At 44.8% G+C, this 19,518-nt stretch overlaps 2 protein-coding genes and 1 pseudogene across 2 annotated transcripts; 2 read left to right on the forward strand and 1 right to left on the reverse strand.

The window, feature by feature from the left end:
* Nucleotides 1-1,427: 1,427 nt before the first annotated feature.
* Nucleotides 1,428-4,307, reverse strand: LOC124671117. Its single transcript, XM_047207544.1, has 6 exons — nt 3,479-4,307; nt 3,094-3,337; nt 2,634-2,743; nt 2,442-2,546; nt 2,062-2,255; nt 1,428-1,958 (listed from the first exon to the last, which is right to left on the reverse strand). The coding sequence occupies exons 1-6, from the start codon at nt 4,305-4,307 to the stop codon at nt 1,428-1,430; spliced, it is 2,013 nt and encodes a 670-aa protein (XP_047063500.1).
* Nucleotides 4,308-4,357: 50 nt separating this feature from the next.
* Nucleotides 4,358-5,232, forward strand: LOC124671118 (annotated as a pseudogene).
* Nucleotides 5,233-6,159: 927 nt separating this feature from the next.
* LOC124671119 lies at nt 6,160-18,372 on the forward strand. The gene is made up of 5 exons (XM_047207545.1): nt 6,160-6,362; nt 6,455-6,648; nt 6,752-6,805; nt 18,058-18,108; nt 18,196-18,372. Exons 1-5 carry the CDS (start codon nt 6,353-6,355, stop codon nt 18,370-18,372), a joined length of 486 nt encoding a protein of 161 aa, XP_047063501.1. The 5' UTR covers nt 6,160-6,352.
* Nucleotides 18,373-19,518: the final 1,146 nt, after the last annotated feature.

Here is a 19,518-nt window from a genome sequence, read left to right on the forward strand (position 1 = left end):
ATTGTATTACCCTAATATTCTCTTGCAGAATACTAATATTTTTTAAGTATTTTGTGTGTGACTAAAGTTACAAGCTTGATGGAGATTGTTAAGGGTTCCAAAACACCCATCATGCTTAAACTTTGAGTACCATTTAAATTTTTATAGAAATAGATATATCTAAGAATATTTCTAGAGTAGGGGGGCCATGGCCCCCTACCCTAGGAAATCTTGGCCATTGTGAACAATGAGCACATGGTGTTGTGTCGCCCTAGGGCCCCTGAAATCTATGGATCGGACCTGAACCAAGCACCGCCCGCCGCGACCCGCGCATCTCTCCGTCGAGGCGTGGACGGCGGACAACGTGGAGCGGATCATCGCGCGGCGCGGCACCGTCCACTTCATCGAGGGACCCTGCATGCGCCACGAGGTCACCTCCACGCTCAACGTCTGGGTGTAGACCCACAACCCGGTGAAGATCCCTCGTGCCGTTTCAACCTGATGGCTCCGTCGCTCAATTGCGACCGCTCCTGCCGGACTCAAGGTTTCGGATTTCGTTTTGCAAATTTTACCGCCCCAGGGCGAAATGGACGAATTTCGTTTTTTCGGAAAACCTCGGACGGAATCGACAAACCAAAATTTGAAAACTGGGACAAAAACTGAACGAAATTTGAACGAAAACTGAACGAAATTTGCCAAAAAAAATTGAAAACTGCAAGACCAAATGTATAGGAAATTCTACAACAAAATATGTATACAAGTACGGATCATACATCATAATCTATGCATCACTGAAACCGGAAATAACAACATATTAACCATAGACCAGCAACATTAGTGCAACAATAGAATAGTCCAGCACTCCAGCAACAGGTTTAATAGTTTAAATAGGAGTACAAATAGGAGTCCAAAAGATAGCAGTTCAGAATCACGTTACAACCAGGCCATTCACAGTTCAAGCATTCGGCCCCAAAATATAATCATGAATTCAGTTCATGACTTAGCAATCCAGCAAGAGGTAGGCTAGTTAACAGTTTGGAACTGGAGTCCAAAAGACACAGGTCAGAATCACATTACAACCAGGCAATTCAAAGTTCAAGCATTCAGTCCCAAAAAGGCAAACATGAATTCGGTTCAGACTTCATGGTCTCCCATCCTTCAGTCCCATAATGCAAACATGAATTAAGTTCCGACTTCACGTTCTTCCACCTTGCAACTAGAAAACACCAAATATCATGAAGGTGTTCCAGAGTGTATCATAAATTTTATGTAGTTAATTAACAAGGAAAGCTTATTCAATTTCAAGGCAATTGGTTAACATTTTTTATGCACAGTTTATGTATCATGCAACACAAACAGATAGTCTAAATCGTAAACAAATTTAATGAGCAACCCTAATCAGAAATGGCACCTTAAAGACAAAAATCAAAACAAGGAATTTACCTATCTTAATTATAGAGGCTGCTGGCGTCCTTGACCTTCCTGGCTTTCTTAAGCCGTGCAGATCTCCGGTTCGCTGAATTTCCATCACTTGTTCCCTCAATCTCATTTTCAACTTGGTCAGGTCCATCTTCTTCAACTTGACTTGGCACTCCTTCATCAGCTTCACTTTCACTATCATCTGGGTCGTCATCTTCATCATCAATGTCAATGTGCTCATTCTGTTCATCTTCATCATCATCGCAATCGATGTAGTCATCCTCATCTTCTTCCTCCACTATCCTCTTTCTTTTCTTGCCATTATCCTTAGTTCCAAGACGAGACTCTTTCCTTCTTGAGTTGAGGGAACGTAATTCCTCAAACACAGCACTAGCGGCATCCGTACCATCTAGGATTTCATGTTCTTCATCCTCCATCAACCACTCCATCATTGGATTTGATGCATCATACATGGTTGTATCCATCATCAGTGCACAAGGATCAACTTCCTTCTCTCTATAACTTTGTTTTGCATCATCTTGGTCTTCTTCAGCACGTATCTTCAATGTAATGAAAACAAATCCAGCATTACTATAAAAACTTTAGGCATAGGTAACTAGAGATTTTATGCATGGACAAGTGCAAAGCTAGTACAATAGATACCTTCAAGTTGTGGCATACAGAAACACATTTGTGGAGCTTGCCACATAGAAGACGGTTTCTTTGCTTTGTGTGGACCATGGCAAAAGCACTCAAATTCCTCTCACAGCCACTTGAGGACACACATTGCGAAACAATTCTTAATGCGCACTTCTGCAGATTAGGAACTTCCCCTCCAAATTGGAACCACCACTCAGCTAATTGAGTAAAACAAAGTTTAAATAATGAGAAGTTACAAAATTGATGGAATAGAGCTAACAAAGAGATACATATAGGTACAATTACTTACTTTGTGCCATGGTTTCTGCCGCGTGCCAGCCTTTGGCCAAACCTCCCATGTCATTCCCTATAAGTGATGATTTCATTAATAGCCAAAACAATACTATCTGGGTCTGCAATCTTCTCGATGGCATCAGTTAGTGCAGAAGCATAATCTGTAATCTTGCTCAAGTTGATCTGATAATGTGTGTAAGGATGAAGGATAGCAGCTGCATAATGAAAGGAAGACAGAGAGAAGTTAATAGCCATAAGAAAAAACAAACAATATGAATTATATATATTAGTTTTATAACTACCTGCAACCATTAATGTGTCTTTTTGCATCGCCTCCATCCTCGTGGACAACTTGCTCATGACTCTTTGGAACATCCGTGACCCACCACCAAGATGAGCATCCATCTTCTGTCTGGTTGTCATCATACTCTTATTAAACCCAGATAGAGTGCATTTATTTTGCGTATCAACATACCGGAGGGATTTATAGAGTGGCTCCAACAGAGAAAGAACCCACTCTAAAGCTGCCCACCACATATTACTAGATAGTAACTCTTCAGCAAACATATAATCAGCATCATTCTTCCAAATACTTCCCTTCCAATCATGAGACACCATCCATTTCCTAAATTGATCCTTCTTTGATGATAGCTCTCAAGGAACATGAAAACAGTTCCAAACCGGGTGGCATTAGGTTTTATCAGTTCCCCACCAACATTCTTTTTCATGCTATCATGTAGGCTGTTATGATTACGAAAAAACCTATAGATTTGCTTGACACTTTTAACTATCACATCAACTTCACAAAATTTGGCTATGTCCATCATCATAAGGTTAACTGTATGGGCGGCACATGGCTGCCATACAATATGACTGTACTCTGGTTCTTCTACAAGAGTTCTACAAGCTTTCTTGTAATTTGACCCATTGTCAGTTACAATTTGAACCACATTTTCATGACCTATCTCTTCAACAACAACCCTTTTGATCTCTTTATAAAGAAATTCTGCAGTATAATCAAACATAAATAAAACGAAATTATTTTCACAACTTGGAATAACACATAAGTAAAACAGAAAGAACACATTTTCAGCTTCAAATTAATCATGATATCAAATGAAAACATGAAAGGGCATGGGAAACTAACCAGAATTCTGAGTAAGACCAGAGTCATCAATGGATTTATGGAAGAACAACCGTGTATTGCAATACACCATGAAATTGATAAGACTCATACCAGTAGGTCCAGTCCACGAGTCACACATCCCTGTTACACCATAGGTCTTCCAATCTTGTTTGAACATCTTGAGCCACTCCCCCGCTTCTTCATAATTCTTGTCCAGGTATATGCCATCAATCTCTTTTCCAGTAGGAATAGGAGCTGGGCCAAGATTCTGAGTGATCTTCATTGCAGCACGAAAATATGGGCAATTAGCTTTCCGACCAGCGATGTCATTTGCTTGGAAAAACTTTGCCCAAGCTTGCCCAAGAACATCTTTTGACTCAATATTCAAAGCAGTGCCGATCTTCGATTGCATTGGTACTTTGTTGCTTGATAATTCCTTGTCAAAATATGGTGTGATACTTTGTTTTCCAAGGGACACCCGAACACCACTGCCACTTCCACGCCTCCTCTCAATTGCACGTGAGACATTCTTGTCCCTTAGTTGCTCCCAAAGTGACATCTGAATCTGATTCTGATCATCATCATATTCAAGATTTATCACCCCAGGGTACATCCCTTCAATGATGCCTCGTTTAATACGAAGCATGTGACTTGCCTTCTCCCTCTTCTTCAGCATTGTCACATCTCGGGACACCCTCATTGCAGCACGGACATTCCTTGGAACATTTGGGCACTCCCTGACATCACCTGGTATACCAGCAAGGTGCTCCCAAAAGCGGGTTGCACCTCCTCCTTTACTATTTAGGCGGCAATACCGGCAATCAAACCCCCCACCAATCTTTTTATACATGTTAGTTCATTGTGTTAACTCTTTTATAATCCTAATTCATTCTTTTTATAAATGTAGGACTTCTAAACAATGACATCTATCATATCTGGAATCATGGCCCAAAGATTGGTGGGGGGTTTGATTGCCGGTATTGCCGCCTAAATAGTAAAGGAGGAGGTGCAACCCGCTTTAGGGAGCACCTTGCTGGTATACCAGGTAATGTCAGGGAGTGCCCAAATGTTCCAAGGAATGTCCGTGCTGCAATGAGGGAGTCCCGAGATGTGACATGCTGAAGAAGAGGGAGAAGGCAAGTCACATACTTCGTATTGAACGAGGCATCATTGAAGGGATGTACCCTGGGGTGATAAATCTTGAATATGATGATGATCAGAATCAGATTCAGATATCAATTTGGGAGCAACTAAGGGACAAGAATGTCTCACGTGCAATTGAGAGGAGGCGTGGAAGTGGCAGTGGTGTTCGGGTGTCCCTTGGAAAATGAAGTATCACACCATATTTTGACAAGGAATTATCAAGCAACAAAGTACCAATGCAATCGAAGATAGGCACTGCTTTGAATATTGAGTCAAAAGATGTTCTTGGGCAAGCTTGGGCAAAGTTTTTCCAAGCAAATGACATCGCTGGTCGGAAAACTAATTGCCCATATTTTCGTGCTGTAATGAAGATCACTCAGAATCTTGGCCCAGCTCCTATTCCTACTGGAAAAGAGATTGATGGCATATACCTGGACAGGAATTATGAAGAAGCGGGGGAGTGGCTCAAGATGTTCAAGCAAGATTGGAAGACCTATGGTGTAACAATGATGTGTGACTCGTGGACTGGACCTACTGGTATGAGTCTTATCAATTTCATGGTGTATTGCAATACACGGATGTTCTTCCATAAATCCATTGATGCCTCTAGTCTTACTCAGAATTCTGGTTAGTTTCCCATGCATTTTCATGTTTTCATTTGATATCATGATTAATTTGAAGCTGAAAATGTGTTCTTTCTGTTTTATTTATGTGTTATTCCAAGTTGTGAAAATAATTCTGTTTTATTTATGTTTGATTATACTGCAGAATTACTTTATAAATAGATCAGAAGGGTTGTTGTTGAAGAGATAGGTCATGAAAATGTGGTTCAAATTGTAACTGACAATGGGTCAAATTACAAGAAAGCTTGTAGAACTCTTGTAGAAGAACCAGAGTACAGCCATATTGTATGGCAGCCATTTGCCGCCCATACAGTTAACCTTATGTTGAAGGACATAGCCAAATTTCGTGAAGTTGATGTGATAGTTAAAAGTGCCAAGCAAAATCTGTAGGTTTTTTCATAATCATAACAGCCTACATGATAGAATGAAAAAGAATGTTGGTGGTGAACTGATAAAACCTAATGCCACCCAGTTTGGAACTGTTTTCAAGTTCCTTGAGAGCTATCATCAAAAGAAGGATCAATTTAGGAAATGGATGGTGTCTGATGATTGGAAGGGAAGTATTTGGAAGAATGATGCTGATTATGTGTTTGCTGAAGAGTTACTATCTAGTAATATGTGGTGGGCATCATTAGAGTGGGTTCTTGCTCTGTTGGAGCTACTCTATAAATCCCTCTGGTATGTTGATACGCAAAATAAAAGCACTCTATCTGGGTTTAAGAAGAGTACGATGACAGCCAGACAGAAGATGGATGCTCATCTTGGTGGTGGGTCACAGATGTTCCACAGAGTCATGAGCAAGGTGTCCACGAGGATGGATGCGATGCAAAAAGACACATTAATGGTTGCAGGAAGTTATAAAACTAATATAATTCATATTGTTTGTTTTTTTCTTATGGCTAGTAACTTCTCTCTGTCTTCCTTTCCTTATGTAGCTGCTGTCCTTGATCCTTACACACATTATCAGATCAACTTGAGCAAGATTACAGATTATGCTTCTGCACTAACTGATGCCATCGAGAAGATAGCAGACCCAGATAGTGCTGTTTTGGCTATTAATGAAATCATCACTTATAGGGAATGATGTGGGAGGTTTGGCCAAAGTCTGGCACGCTCTTCAGCAGAAACCATGGCACCAAGTAAGTAATTGTACCTATATCTATCTCTTTGTTAGCTCTATTCCATCAATTCTGTAACTTCTCATTATTTAAACTTTATTTTACTCATATAGCTGAGTGGTGGTTCCAATTTGGAGGGGAAGTTCCTAATCTGCAGAAGTGTGCATTGAGAATTGTTTCACAATGTGTGTCCTCAAGTGGCCGCGAGAGGAATTGGAGTGCTTTTGCCATGGTCCACACAAAGCAAAGAAACCGTCTTCTATATGGCAAGCTCCACAAATGTGTTTCTGTACGCCACAACTTGAAGGTATCTATTGTACTAGCTTTGCACTTGTCCATGCATAAAATCTCTAGTTACCTATGCCTACAGTTTTTATAGTAATGTTCGATTTTTTTTCATTACATTGAAGATACGTGCTGAAGAAGACCAAGATGATGTGAAACAAAGTTATAGAGAGAAGGAAGTTTAGTTTTCTTTGTACAAGCAAAACAAGTAATTGAGGCCTTGGCTGTGTATATATAAATATATAAAGAGGGTTTTCGTTTGTGCAAAATGGGAGAAACAGATTTACAGATTTATTGTGGTAATGATTTGGTCTCATGGAAAAATGACTCAAGTTCTGATCTATTTGCAGGTATTGGATTTCTGAAAAGAAGCTCACATCCTCGCCTCATTTCACCATCCAAAAGTAGTTTAATTTTATGATGTTTTACATGTTGGGTAAGTGCAGATGTCAATCCCCAAATATAATAATGAACTGAAATTTACTACTTTTCCCTTCAATAATAGCCACTATTTCTTTATTTGTGCCAACATTGTACAATTTAGCAAGGAATCTACGATCTGTAAATCAATGACCAAGTTTGCTGCTTTTTAATGAAGATCTTATGTGAAAATATAATTAGGAACTTAGTCTGAGATACTTTTCCCTTTCATAATATGCCAGTATGTAGTGACCTAACCATTTAAGCTGTACTAAGCATGTTTAACATACATTCATATGCATCATGCTTTTGACAATAATGCATTATCATCTTCGCTTTGTCCCGACAATAACTAGAAGTTTAAATTCTTTCCTATTGCCTTCATTATGTGAAAACTACACTTTATAATGGTACTATAATTAGACTTGCTCAAACTTTCCTTATCTGATGTTTGGCAAAGCAGTTACTACTATGACTTAAGCCTTAGCCAATTTAGAGCTCATTTTCCATTTTCTTCTATCCATGTCATGCACTACTCTTATCATGTTACAACATTTTGCAACTTCATAAAAGTTTTAGATCACTCTTAAAAGTGGTTTGAATTGTGCTTTTGTGTACCCACTGTTTTCATACTATATTTGAGTTCAAAAATATTTTATAGCGTTAGAGTTTCACTCAAAATGCTAGATATAATTCAGTTTTTTGGATTTTTTTCAAATTATGGTTGTAATGTTTTCGATTTTTATAAACCATTCAAATCAACTCCGTTTGAGATGAAAACTTTACAGCATATCAATAATAGTGACATCTTGCTTCTGTAAAATTTACAAAAAAAAGTTAAGCTCGTTTGGTTGCCCAAATAATTTGAAAACAGAGTGCAGTTTTCAGTTTCAGAAAACACAATCAGTTTCAGTTTGAGAGTTCAAGGGACGTGAGAGTGAGAGGCTGCCTAGCAGTCTTCTTCATCATGGAAACCATCCACAGGGCAGCGCAGCAGCGCGGTGCTTGCCGTTCGTCGCGTTCCAGCCCATCCTGACTGTACCGTGGATATCTTCTCCAACTCTGACCGTACTCCGGCAACGTTTCCGACCATTCCAGTGAGCCTCTGGTCATACCGCCGTGTCATAAGAAGTACCCAGGAGACCAAAGACAGAGAGAAGAAGAGAAGAGGGGAAGAAGCCAAAGGGCACTAAGTTGTCAAAGAAGGCATAAAATCAAATGTTCGTCATGTGGAGGATATAACCACAATAAAAGAAAATGCGAAGACAACCCACTTGCCGGTGTTAAAGAATATGGCAACTTCACTAGAGCCGCCAAGAGGAGCAAGAAAAAAATGCAAGATAGGTGTCGAGGGTGCTCCTCGGCAATGCCCTCCGATAGGGGCTTAGGATTGATGGAATCCTGCAAGCTGACACGAGACATCGGTTCACAGACAAGCGGGGAGAGCGATTTACCCAGGTTCGGGGCCCTCGATGAGGTAAAACTCTTACGTCCTGCCTGTCTGTTCTTGATTATGATGATAATGGGTTACAATGGGGTGCCGAATAGTTCGGCTAAGATCTCGTCGAGATGGCTAAGTACTAGGGTAACCTAGCTCTAAGCTTCTGTTTGCTAAGATTGCTAAGATTGATCGTGTCCCTCGACAGCCCCTCTCCTGGCCTTTATATAGGAGGGCAGGTCTCAAGAGGTCTAATCGAGTACGACTAGGTTTACAGTAGATCTATCTCTAGACTTTCCTTGTTCGGCTCCTTCCGCGTCTTGTACTTCAAGGAATCTTCCGTCGCACCGTCCTAGTGGCCCACCTTGCCATTGAGTGCCTTCATGGGCCTCCAACTAGGAAATATAGGATAGGGCAACATTGGTTAGCTGAAGGGTAATGCCCACGTCAGTAGCCCCCGAGTGTCTAGCCGAAGGTAGTTCGGGTAGAGACTAAAGCATGCCTTCTTCCGATGTCCTTCTCCTCAGTCGTTCTTGTTTTCCTTCTGTCTGCATCATCTTCTTCTATCGGGTGCGCGTCAGCGCTCCCGATGGGAGTAGCCCCCGAGTCTAGGTACGGATGCTTGCAATCCGTGCGTAGACTCAAGTTGTACCACTCGAACATTTTTCTCTGTCGAAGTTTTTTTTTGAAAGTCTTCATAGGTCATCTGATATATTTTCCTCATGCAAGGGATAATGAGTAACGTGCCCAACTTTTGCTGGTTAACTGCCGACGGCAAAACAACGTTACCCTACACAGAATCAAGTCCCCGGGCATGATCCTGGAGTGCGAAAAAAGTTCTGTCGGGTGCGCGTCCAGCGCTCCCGATGGGAGTAGCCCCCGAGTCTGGGCACGGGTGCTCGCAACCGGGTGCAGACTCGAGTCGAACAATTATCTCTTCTTTCAAGGCCTTCTTTTCTGTTTCTTCGAGTCCTCATTTTATCGGGTGCGCGTCCAGCGCTCCCGATGGGAGTAGCCCCCGAGTCTAGGTGCGGATGCTGGCAATCCGTGCGTAGACTCAAGTTGACCATCCGATACCTTTTCATTCCTTCGAATGCTTTGAGCATTTCTCATGACGTCATTGATGACGCTTTACTAATATCTTAATTTTGACTGACAGGACGTAACCTGCTGGGCCTATTCTTTCTTTGTCCGGCCCTTTTCGCACGAATCACCAAGGCGTCTCCTCGATTTCTGCAATCTTTAATAGAAAAGATCCACTGAATGAACCGATAGCAACGACACGTGCCCACACAACTCTCAAGTTCTCCTTAAAATCTCCAAAGGGCGAAAAATCCCTAATCTTCTCCCACATTTTCCATAGCATCTTCTCGTTCTTCTCCTTCTTCCTCCCTTCGCTACTGCTGCGCCGCCACCACTGCTTTTCCGATCTTCCCCAGATCTTGCAATGGTGAAGAAGAAGGGCCTCACCGCCACCGCCGGCTCTACTAGCGGAGGCGCCGCCGCCAAATCTTCCTCGAATCTTCCGAAGGGGAGCGCCCGAACGCTCCACCCCAGCCTCCGGCGCCGCGCGCCGCCAAGTTCGGTAGCCAAGCCCGGAGATTGGATAGCGTCAACCGTCACCAAGTGTGACGAGAAAAGATCCCGAAGCCCGGGATTAATCTCCTCCGACGAGGGGAATGTGATCTTTCCAGGTGCGATTTCTCGGCCTAATCCCCTGCCGGCTTTACCGTGATGTTCTTGTCGTTCCTATATCGGGGTCTTTCGCTCCCCGCTCATGAATTCCTCCTCCATCTCTTGCGAACTTACGAGATCCAATTATGGCAACTCACTCCCAACTCAATCCTCCACGTTGTTGTGTTCATCACCCTTTGCGAGGCATTTCTGGGCATCAAACCTCATTTTGGGCTGTGGAAAAAGATCTTTTATGTGAAGAGATACATCAGTAGTAATGGATCCTTTGTCACCGGAGGGGTGGGGTTTGTAGCTCGTTCGGAGGTTAATTACTTCAATTTCCCAATGAGAGAATCCAGTGCAAGGGTGGAGACTCGAAATGGTTTTACGTCAAGGATTCCTTGTCACCCGAATCCCAGCTTCCTTGCTTTACCGACGTCCTTGAAGCCAAGCCTAAGAATTCCTGGAAGAACATTCTCTCTCCCGACGAAAGAGTAGCAGCCGATGAATTATTTGCTAAATTTCTTCGAATCAAAGAGGCCGATGGCCAAACCATGGTCGGCACAGAGGTGGCAGCAGTGTTCCTGAAACGTCACGTCCAACCGGTCATGGCCAGAGTTCGTCCGATGTGGTTGTATTCAGGTCCAAAGGATGAGACCAGGGTTAATGCTGCCGAACTGTCGGAAAAGGAATTGCTCGATGAAGTCCGTCGCCTTACTTTCTTTAGTCAAGAGGACTCGATCCCATTGATATATTCTTACACTCCTCTTGATGCCGATCATCCACCACCAGAGGTAACTTTCCCTTTCAAATTCTTATCACGTTATTTTTACTTAGTCAACATAATTACCATTATTCTTATTCGTTTTTCTCTTCGACAGATTCCCATAGTCCCTGGAGATTTGAACGATTCGCAAAACGATACTTCTGAGGGAAGAGGCTCTTCAGTACCCGTTGATTTTCACACTGTCGAGCATACAAACCCAGAGAGCGATCACGATGATCCGATAGATTCCGAAACTTTTCACACCGATCTTCCTCCCTCAGCCGATGACGCTTGCGACACAGAGGGATCAGTGTGTGATGATAACGCTGATCGTGATGCCTTTGTTGATGCAGCTGTGGAGGAGACCAGGGCTTCACCCGTGAAGAGATCAGCCGGCGGCTTTGCCGACGAAGACGATCTCTTCGATATGTAAGTACCTTCTTCCTTTTTGTTATATTTTGCCCCCTTGTTTCTCGCATTCTTTTCATAACTTCTGTCGACCATTTCCTTTTTGTAGTGACGAAGGTTTCGCTGAGCCTCCGCCTAAGAAAGCCAGATCTGATGCTGTTCCGCCGGCCGTTGCCGCTTCCGAAGCTTCGGCTCCTAAGGCAGCTCCCGCGGCTCAGGCATCGACTGCTTCTTCCCTTTCCAAGGGGAAAGATGTTCCTGCCGCCACCACGACTCCTCCTTCCGTAAGTCCTTTTTGAATACAAACGTGAATTTCTTGAAATGTGCCTTGTCTAACGATTCTTTGTAAAACATCCCTTTTTCCTTAAGGATCTGCGAGGTGTTATATCTTCTTTGGAGGCCTTTGCCTCTCAATTTACCTCTCTGGAAGCGGACAAAGTTCGACTGCAGGAGGAAGTTAAATCTTCCTCTTCGAAGTTGGACGGCGCCATTAAAAAGGCTGCCACAGCTCGCCAGGAGGTCGACTCCCTGAAAGAGGAGCTGGGCAAACTGAAGGAGAGGCTAAGAGAGGAGGAAGCTCGGGCAGCTGAAAAGGATGAGCTCCTTCGTCAGTCTTCTTTGGCTCTACTTGGTAAGCCCTTTTATACACCTCTGTCGATTATTACTCTTATGGATTCGTTCCTTTATCAATGATCTTTTCCAATTCATTCTCTTGTAGAAGCCGCCAACATTCCTGCTGCTGCCTTGGACAAAGTTCCAAACAACTCTCCGGCAAATGGTGTGTCGATGGCTCTCGCCTCCCACCAGCTTACGTGGGAGCTTATTGAAAAGGGAAAAGGTGCCCTGGCACGGATGCACTTGATGATTTTCCCCAAGATCAAGCAGGACAAAACTCTGGGGCAGTTGATTGATGCCTTCGCGGTTCACACCAAGGAGGTTATCGAGGTATTCAAGCGTACTTCACGTACCTATGGTGCCCTCCTTGCCTTCCAACTTATGATGGGTCACGGCTTTAAGGCTGACATCGAAGAAATGACTAAGGAGCTGCCGAAAGAGCATGATGGGCAATTTGTTGACTTAAGCGCCTTTAAAACGTCTGCCCTTACTTGCGCTCGCCAGCTCCTTGAGCTAGTTTCGTCAAGGAAGACGTCGGCTGGACCCATTTTATCGACTCAGACCCAAGCCCCTTGATTTTTGTAACAAACTTATCTTTGAGCTGATGTGAAACATTGTTCTGTTGCAAAACTTATGTTTGTAATAAACTCCATGCTGGCAATGTTGCTAGCACACCTTTATTATGATATTTTTACTTGCACTTCTCTCGATGGGAGTTACTTCGGGTGCTCAATTTGACCATATCCATCATTCTTTTTAACGCTGTTTCCTGCAGGTTTTCCCAGTGCCCTCATTTGTCGACGACTCTTCGGGTGCTCTTCCTGAAGGTGATCGGATCCAGCGTATGAAGGATCGGATCACTCAAATGGAAAAGGACCTGCGCAGCACTTATGCCTTAGCTGCTATTGTCAATAAGAAGAGCGAGATTGCAGCCGAAGTGGAGCAGTACGCTCTTACTGAGCTGCATAAAGCTACCGAGAGTTTGAACTGTAAGTTTCTTGATCCCTGCGCCCTTTTGTCAACAACGCCTTGTCTGATCCTCTATTTATTCCTTTGCCAGTCATAGCTCTGAACCATGCGGAAGAGAACAAACGGATTCACGAGCGTGTGCACGCTTTAACCCAGCTGTCCTCAGCCGAAGAGATTTTCTGGCGGGAACACTCGAAGGCTTCGGCTGTCGCACTATTTCAGGATCGGGTTCAGCAAGTCCACCATTTCTTCGACAAGTGCTACAAAGCTATGAGGGTGGTTTGGAAGACGATGTTCCCTTTAAACGCAATTCCCCTACGCTGCTGACTTTGATGTCTGAGTTGGGAAATGCCAAGAAGATTCGAGACTTGGTGCGAGCTCAAGTTTTCGCAGGGGCCAGGTTTGCACTTGCCCTTGTGCTTGCACGTTATCCCTCGGCAAATCTGCTTGCCATTTCCAACGCGGTTGGTGACTTGGATACTCTGTATCCGAAGGTATTGCTGCCTGCCAATATAATTGTCGACAAGCTCAAGGAGTATTCGAAGGTACCTGAAGAAAGAGAAACTCCGCAAGGGTAACTTTAGGGATTAGGGTTATTTTGTAAATAGGTTTATTTTGGCTACTTCATCCAAGTGTTAAGCCGAAGCTTTTTATTCGGTAGATACATGTGTATGTACTTTTACCGTGTTGTTGCCGTTGGCAATTTTTGAGGGAGCAAATCTTAATTGTTTGTTTAAGCATTTTTTCGTATTCGTTGGTCAGCAAACGTTTGAGTGATCAGCTCGTGTTGCAGGTCTTGCTAAACCCGTTGTATGTGCAACTTTGCTTTCAACCGATGTATGTTTCGACAGTCACTCCCGAATTTTTCGGGTGCAATGATTCTGCCGATGAGCCCGTTGTTCTTTGATATTTTCCATAAGTAAAATATCGAACGTGGGTTGTGTGTATTTCCAAAACTCTTGCTATTTTCGGCACTCGTGGAGGCATCTATAGCAGAGGGAAGGATTAATATCCTTGTTTGCTTTGTATCTTTTAGCACTCGTAGAGGCTTTTCTTTTTGGAGCACGATCTTCTGCCACGTACTATGTTGCATAGTGATGCGGCTTTAGACGTTTTGAATTACTGCAATGCTGAACAAAGGATCGAAGCTTTAAGTTCTCATTAATAAGGTAAGCACGAGACTAAAGGGCGAAAAAAAGGGAAGGCCCTGTTTAAAATAAAGGGGAAACAATTAAACGCTGATAAATTGCTTAAGCAAGGAAGAGGTTCTTCTCATCTTCTGGCTTTTTCACCACGTTAGTGGTTGCTGCAGCGTTGTTGATTTCGCCAGGGGTCTGGGCAATGGTTGCCAGCGTCTTGCTGTCTCCTATGTCTTCTGTGCCATCAACTGCCGAACCTTTTGCTGCCGAAGCTTTAAGAGCAAGGTCAGCTGGCTTCTTCTTGGTTTCCCTGACATCTTTTTCCTCCTTGATTTCACGTAATGACAGCTTGGGCAGGGGGTCGACGATTTCTTGTTGTGACCCAAACTTCATAGCTATCCTCTGAAAGTCGCGATCACAATTGTCCGAGCGTGAAAAATTCCATAGACTGTGATGTTTGTCCCGTTGTTCCCAGGCATTTTCAGCTTGAGGTATGCATAGTGCGGCACAGCCATGAACTTGGCATAAGCTGGTCTCCCAAGTATAGCGTGATACTGTGACTCCCAGTTCACTACTTCAAACTCGATCTTTTCCTTCCTGAAATTGTCGGTTTTGCCAAAGACGACATTCAGGTAAACTTTGCCAAGAGAGTAGCCCGGTGCGGTTGGAAGGATCCCATGGAAGCAAGTGTCTGTTTCTTCTAGCATCCTCATGGTGATCCCCATACTTTTGATTGTGTCGACAAATATCAGGTTTAACCCGCTTCCACCATCCATGAAGACTTTGCTCATCTTGAACCCCCCGATTTGTGCCTCGACTACTAAGGCAGCGTGTCCTGGTTTTGGTACGGTCATCGGGTGATCTGCTCGACTGAATGCAATGTTCTGAGAGGACCACTCGACATACTCAGGGATGTTCGCCATGATGCTTTCTGCCAGGTTAATCTCTCGGGTGAGCTTCTTCATCTCTCTTCTCGAGACACCTGTCCTATGGATCATGCTCATCTGCCCACGTGGTGGTGGAAACGCCTCGTTTGGTTGATGAGGTTGGGCCTGCTGGACTTGATGCTGCGGTGGAGGTGGGGGTGGTGGTGGTAGCGGTTGCTGGCCTGACTGCTGGATGAGTTTGTGCATGTCAAGGAACTGCCGACAGTCCCTGAGCAGGTGACTCGACTTCGTTTTGCCGTCCTTGGAATCGACATACGAGTGCAGGTAACAGGGGGCGTTGATCTCGCTCGGCGTAGGGCAGTTCGGGAGTCCTCTCGTCGCTGTGGTTTATAGTTGCCACGGTTCCCAGAGTTGTTCCGATTACCGTCCTGTCGATCGTCCCTTCTTTCGTCATATCGATCGTCCTGCCGATCAGAATACCCTGCGGCTACCAGGTTGTTGTCATCATAGTTGTGGTTCTTCCTTCTCTTGTGACGATCCCTTCGGCCACCCGAGTCGTGCTTCGGCTGGTCATCATCTTCATCGTCACTACGCTGTCGTGGCCTTCGCACGTTGTCCTCACCATCAGCCCAGCTGTTGGCGATTTCCATTAACTCGGTTATGGTTTTTGGCTTTTTGCGCCCGAGTTCTTCTATGTAGCTCTCACGCCGGACGCCATCGCTGAAAGCGTCGATTGCTCTGTCGACAGATACGTGTTCGGCAGCGTTTAGGAGTTTGGTGAATCTCCCGATGTATGAGCGCATCGACTCCTTCTGCTTTTGTTGGCAATTCCGTAGCTCTTCAATCCCGACGGGTCTCTTGTATGTTGCTTGGAAATTGGCAACGAAGGCGTCTACTAGGACGTCCCATGATTTAATGGAACCCTTCGGCAGCCCCCTTAGCCAGGCTCGCGCTGAATCCTTCAAGTAGAGCTGCAAACACTGCATAGCTGTTATCTGGTTCCCCTTATGCAGAATCACAGTCTGCAGGTAGTCGTCTATCCAAGATCTTGGTTCCTGCTGCCCATCGTATTTGGCAGCGTCGGTAGGAGTAGGCTTGAACTTTTTGGGCGGCATCGTTTCACGGATTTGTAGCTTAAACAATCGGCTCCCCTGAGTTCGTCGTCGTACTCCTGATCCTCATCCGAAGAATCACTATCGTTGTCCTTCCTAGTGGTGCGTCGTCGCCTTGCTTTGTCAATCCTGCTCTGGGTGATTTCATCCCGAGCATCTCTCGCATGATGTTTTGAACCACTAGCCAGCACCGTGGTCTTTTCCTTTTGCGGAACTAGATTATTTCCCAATATCGCGAGACTTTCCAGGGCGCCTCGATGAGCTTGAGCCATGGATCCTTCAGGGCGCTGGTTGATGAGGTACGCAGCGAGGTTGGCTGTTGCTCCTGCAATGGTTTTCGGCCGTGGCATGTCTGCGGTGTCCGTAGTTATAAAGGACTTGGTCAGGTTTGACGTGATTTCTCTAGCGTCATCTTCCGAAAGCCTGGATAGCCTTGACCGGTGTTTGCCTGCCCCCTGAGTATTTCGAGAGGCGCTCCCTTGCGAGCCCCTTCGTCGTTCGATGGATCGATCTGCCGCAAATAGGCGTCTCTCGAGGGTGGCTTGCTCTTTCGATAGGTGCTCCCGGTTTTTCTCTAGTATAGAGCGATAAGCATTGAGGGTTCCAACCGAGGTTCCTGCGGGGAGCGGTGTGTTGTTGAGTATCGCTGCCCCGGCTGCTGCCCACTCCTCGTCCGCGATGGTGTAGTCGCTCGTCGTGGTTGCTCGGCGCTCGTTTTCGAAACTTGCCCGTCTACTGGAACGAGGAGTATGGTCTCCGTCTCCTCTGTGCCTTGTGTTTCCCGTGTTATTGGCGACATAAACCTGATGGTGTGCCGTTCTTCGGGTGGTTCCTTGGACGATGCTTTCGATATTGTCCTCTCCCAATGAATACTGCGCATTGCAGATGAACGGTGTGTCGCTCGATCCCAGCCCGTGCCTAGTGTCGCAGTTCAAGCAGTAGTACGAAGTTAACTCCGAAGATGTGGGATCGTCGGATCCTACCGACATGGAAGACACGGAACGGGGAGTCGAGGGCGCGGGTGAACTCGTCGAGCCTGTCAGACCAGCCGAAAGGTCGAGTGATGATGACGCGCTTGGACTCGTCGATCTAGAAGTGGGCGATTCCAGCAGTCGAAGGATTCCTTCCGCGTTGATGTTGTACTGGACGCTGCCGAAGGTCATCTCCGTGTTTCCTTGTAGATCTGAGAAGTTTGAGCGGGAGGAATCGCTGTGCGGGGTGAACTCATAGGATCCGAACCGAATCGGGCTTCCCAGGTTTGGCGATGACGGTGTCGATGAAGTTGCTGATGAAGTTGCCGGTGTCATGATTGGATCTGCCGATGACCGATCTTGTGCCGACAGGGTTCCCACAGACGGCGCCAATTGTCGAGGGTGCTCCTCGGCAATGCCCTCTGATAGGGGCTTAGGGTTGATGGAATCCTGCAAGCTGACACGAGACATCGGTTCACAGACAAGCGGGGAGAGCGATTTACCTAGGTTCGGGGCCCTCGATGAGGTAAAACCCTTACGTCCTGCCTGTCTGTTCTTGATTATGATGATAATGGGTTACAATGGGATGCCGAATAGTTCGGCTGAGATCTCGTCGAGATGGCTAAGTACTAGGGTAACCTAGCTCTAAGCTTCTGTTGGCTAAGATTGCTAAGATTGATCGTGTCCCTCGACAGCCCCTCTCCTGGCCTTTATATAGGAGGCCAGGTCTCAAGAGGTCTAATCGAGTACGACTAGGTTTACAGTAGATCTATCTCTAGACTTTCCTTGTTCGGCTCCTTCCGCGTCTTGTACTTCAAGGAATCTTCCGCCGCACCGTCCTAGTGGCGCACCTTGCCATTGAGTGCCTTCATGGGCCTCCAACTAGGAAATATAGGATAGGGCAACATTGGTTAGCCGAAGGGTAATGCCCACGTCAACAGGTAAAAAGATTATAACACCATATTTATAAATTTATACTTCATATTTAAATTCTACTAAAACAATCTTAACTTGTATTTATGTTGTGTCCAGGGATCTGCAACTACTATTCCTGTTGAGCAACCTACTACTGCTGCTCAACAAGTAAAATTATTATTTCCCTACTGAAAGCTACAGCTAATATTTAAAATCTGCTAAAAGAATCTCAATTTGTATTTTTGTTATGTCCAGGGATCTGCAACACATGTTCCTGATCAGCAGCCAGCAAAGAAGAGTCAGAAGAGAAAGACCACCGCAGAGACTCTCAGCCAACTCCAAATGCATTTGCTGGTGCTTCTTTCTCTCAACATGCCAATGAAAGTTCCCAACAAACTACCAGGCAGTCCCAGCAAGTTGCCAGCTCCATGACAATCCCAACAGAAGGAAGGCTAAAATGGTGGGTTTTTGGTAATGAGAACAGCTCACGGCAAGATGGTGTTGAATAGGCAGATTGTTCAGTAGTATACCTTCATATTTTGTGTATGATCAGATGTTCATCATGTTAGTTCTTGAAAGTTTTTGAACCTGTTGGGTTGTCTTATACTGAATAATGCTGCCCAATTTTCAATTATTACAGTGGTACAATATACTGCCAAAATAATGGCCATTTCTCTGCCAAATCCATTATTTTCAGTACAACATACCACCATTTTCGGTATAATATACTGCCAGTTTATCACAGTGGTACACCATACTGCCATTTCCATTATTTTTAGTATAACATTGGAGATACAACATACTGCCAATTACACCAGAGACAGTTCGTACATTACTCTAGATGCAAGTACACCAGGTTCTCCACTTGCAATTGGAGATACATTGTACACACAAGCAACGCCTGCCCAGGTTCTCCACTTGCAAGTACAGTATTCCAGGACACTGACAGAACACAATTCTTCAGTTATTAATTGATGCTCCCTTATCTGCAGGCCGGAACACTGGCTCATTGCCCCTCGCTGCCGCTGCCGTGTGCAGTGTGCTCGTGGGTTTATGCATCAAGCTGCCGGCGACCAATACCATGAGCCACTTGCCGTTCATCCTCCATCAGCCGCAGCTGCAACACCTACACACAGTAGACAGGAGAGGGTTTCAATAGAGAGCTACCTGTAGGGGATTGGGTAGGCCATCATGTTGAATAATTTTTATTTGCTTGGTTCTAAGCTTTGATGACGTTCTTGCATGATAGAACTTTGTATCCGCATCCCCTAGAACGTGCCAGTTTACCTTGCCACGTTGTCTTGCTTCGCCAGCAATAGAGTGAGCTGAACTTTCAATTTTTGCTTAACCATATGCCTAAAGAAGCCCTCTAATTTCGTTTGGGGTCTACCTTCCTCGAGCTAGTCCATAAAGGCCCCTCAAGGTAAACTTGTTCGCATCCAGAACTTCTCTGTCGGGTTTCAGAATTTCCCTCCACCTCCCAATATTTTTTATCAGCTGTTTTAGATTTCGGCTAATCCATTTATCTATGACTCCAGGTTACAGTGACCAAGTCGACAAAGCCATTTCTGAACTTCC

This window comes from Lolium rigidum, chromosome 7, assembly GCF_022539505.1.
Source record: "Lolium rigidum isolate FL_2022 chromosome 7, APGP_CSIRO_Lrig_0.1, whole genome shotgun sequence".
In the NCBI taxonomy this organism is placed as follows: domain Eukaryota; kingdom Viridiplantae; phylum Streptophyta; class Magnoliopsida; order Poales; family Poaceae; genus Lolium; species Lolium rigidum.

Excerpts from the sequence above, each read along its gene's own strand:
- LOC124671117 (XM_047207544.1), bottom strand. The coding sequence starts at position 4,307 with ATGTATAAAAAGATTGGTGGGGGGTTTGATTGCCGGTATTGCCGCCTA. Across the intron at positions 3,338-3,478 it reads TGGTCTTACTCAGAATTCTG|AATTTCTTTATAAAGAGATC; the intron begins GTTAGTTTCCCA and ends ATTATACTGCAG. Across the intron at positions 2,547-2,633 it reads AGACACATTAATGGTTGCAG|CTGCTATCCTTCATCCTTAC; the intron begins GTAGTTATAAAA and ends TTCATTATGCAG.
- LOC124671119 (XM_047207545.1), top strand. Across the intron at positions 6,806-18,057 it reads AAAGTTATAGAGAGAAGGAA|GGATCTGCAACTACTATTCC; the intron begins GTTTAGTTTTCT and ends TGTTGTGTCCAG. Across the intron at positions 18,109-18,195 it reads CTACTACTGCTGCTCAACAA|GGATCTGCAACACATGTTCC; the intron begins GTAAAATTATTA and ends TGTTATGTCCAG.